Source organism: Rhipicephalus microplus, chromosome 3 (genome assembly GCF_043290135.1).
Source record: "Rhipicephalus microplus isolate Deutch F79 chromosome 3, USDA_Rmic, whole genome shotgun sequence".
Classification (NCBI taxonomy): Eukaryota; Metazoa; Arthropoda; class Arachnida; order Ixodida; family Ixodidae; genus Rhipicephalus; species Rhipicephalus microplus.
The window spans coordinates 71,008,703-71,010,744 of NC_134702.1; the positions used below are offsets into that span (position 1 = coordinate 71,008,703).

A 2,042-nucleotide genomic window follows, 5' to 3' on the forward strand; every position below is an offset into this window, starting at 1 on the left:
GGTGAGTTGTGGGCTTCAACCGATTTTTGTTGGGCATGCCCTTGTTTATGACTTACCGTAACTACTCGAGACATCGTGACGACATTACGCACCGCCAAGATGATGACGTTATCATGAGGATCGACGATGTTATAAGGTGCTCCGCCACGTCTTCACGTCATGATTGCGTCACAAATTTTAATCGATATTGAGTCGTAATGATGCCATGATGGCATGACATCATCTGATGAAGTTTCTTTTATGACTGACCGTGACGACATGAGACGCCGACTAGCCCAGCCCCTTAGGTTATTCGCACCTATCGAATGGAGAGGACAAACATCGTCCCATTTTCTGGGTGCTATACTCCGTTCAATAGTATACGCACTCAAAAAAGATAGTTTTCGTAGCGTATTTTGTGTGCAGACTCATGTACAACTACTCAATTGCCTGAAAATGCAGCCCGCCACGCACGCGATGTCCTTAAAAGAGCTATCAAACTACGCAAAAGAAACCGTTCCTAGAGAGTAAGTGGATAGCAATACGAAATGGACGCAGTCATTTTTGGCTTCAACCCTCCTTACGATCGTTTATTCCCAGAAAAGAAGGCGTTAATGCTACGATACGAGCAAGTTAAGCGAATGAACAGTGCACACAACTAGTATTTCAGAAAACGAAGAAAAACTTTACTTAATCGTCATCGCGAACTCTGCGCCATCTGCATGTAGTCTCCTGTTCCGCACAACTAGCCAAATTCTTCGCACTGCGCTGGCTGTCTCAAATGGCATTATCTCATACCGGCGCCGCTCCGCGCATGCGTCGTTAAAGTGTTAACATCGTTCGTAGAAAATGATCGAATAGCGTGAAACATTCGTCGCAGCAGGTCATCTCCTCCGGTGGTCCGTCCTCAGGGGACAACCTGGCGCCACATGTGGATGGCCACCAAGGCTGCGGCGACCATAGAACCAGTCGCTGCGGCAACTGGCCCGGCAGCCAAGCCGCGGGCTGTTTCAGGGGTCACCAAGACCGACGGTTTGCCCGTCATCGCAGTCGTCGTAGTCTTGTCGGGGCCCGGCTTATCACCCTGGAGCATGCAGAGTCCCGTGGTGGGGTCACACATCGTGTCCTCGGGACAAAGACTACAGGGCTCCCCGGCCTGGTACAGCGGCTGGCCAATCTCACCGCTCTGGGGCCCGTAGTTGCAGACGTAGATGAACACCTTGCTATCAGGCTTGAATGCCGGCACCTCATTGCTCGAGTAGTTGCAGCCGATGGCGTAGGTGCGCGCCCAGGCCATCTGGTTGAAGGCTTCCGCACCGAAAATGGCACTGTGGTTCTGCGCTTGGGCTACCGAGAACACGGTGTTCTGCTTGAACCAGTCCCGCACCACGTGTTCCCAGTTGACAGAGAGCCTGTCCTCCTTGCTGCGCTGGTTCAGCACGTTCTGGCCCACCAGCGGGAAGTCGGCCGTCCACCGCTGCTCGTTGTTGTCGGTGAAGAGCACGCCCTCCTTGCCGATGCAGCGGCGCGCCCGCGCGTCGGCTACCGCTGCCAAGTCATCGTCCCAGCGCAGTTGGAGCATGTTGGCGGCCGACGGGAAGTTTGCCAGGTGGCCCAGCGCGAGATGGCTGCGGTAGTGGTTGTGCACCCACAGGATGGTAACGAACGAAGCCGGTACATCGCTGTACAGCGTGGTGCAGTCCTGGTAGGGAGGCATGCACATGGTGTGCGTGGCGTTGTACGGTGGTGGGCACGGCTGGTGGGCCCGCACGGTGACGAGCATCGTGAACCAGATGCACAGAAGCACCGATGCGGTGTGTTCCATCACCGAGATCTCCCAGCGCGTGTTCCCAGCTTGCGCAGGCGCGAGAATAAGCAGAGCGAGCTGATTGATTGCGGCGGCGATGGTGATGCCAGTAAGTACATTCCACAAATCGTTGTTGTTCTCATACTGTGTGCATGACACATACCCAAAGTAGGAGATTGGCACAGTCGAGAGGGTAGAGATTTTTCAGTTTCTAGATGCCATAAGTAATTATTGTATTGAGTTAAAGTGCCGATTG

The 2,042-nt window shown here is 53.8% G+C and overlaps 1 protein-coding gene across 1 annotated transcript; it reads right to left on the reverse strand.

Moving 5' to 3' along the window:
* Positions 1 to 714: 714 nt before the first annotated feature.
* On the reverse strand, positions 715 to 1,786 carry LOC119161014 (cysteine-rich venom protein). The gene has a single exon (XM_037413329.2). It carries the CDS (start codon positions 1,760 to 1,762, stop codon positions 887 to 889), a length of 876 nt encoding a protein of 291 aa, XP_037269226.2. The 5' UTR covers positions 1,763 to 1,786; the 3' UTR covers positions 715 to 886.
* Positions 1,787 to 2,042: the final 256 nt, after the last annotated feature.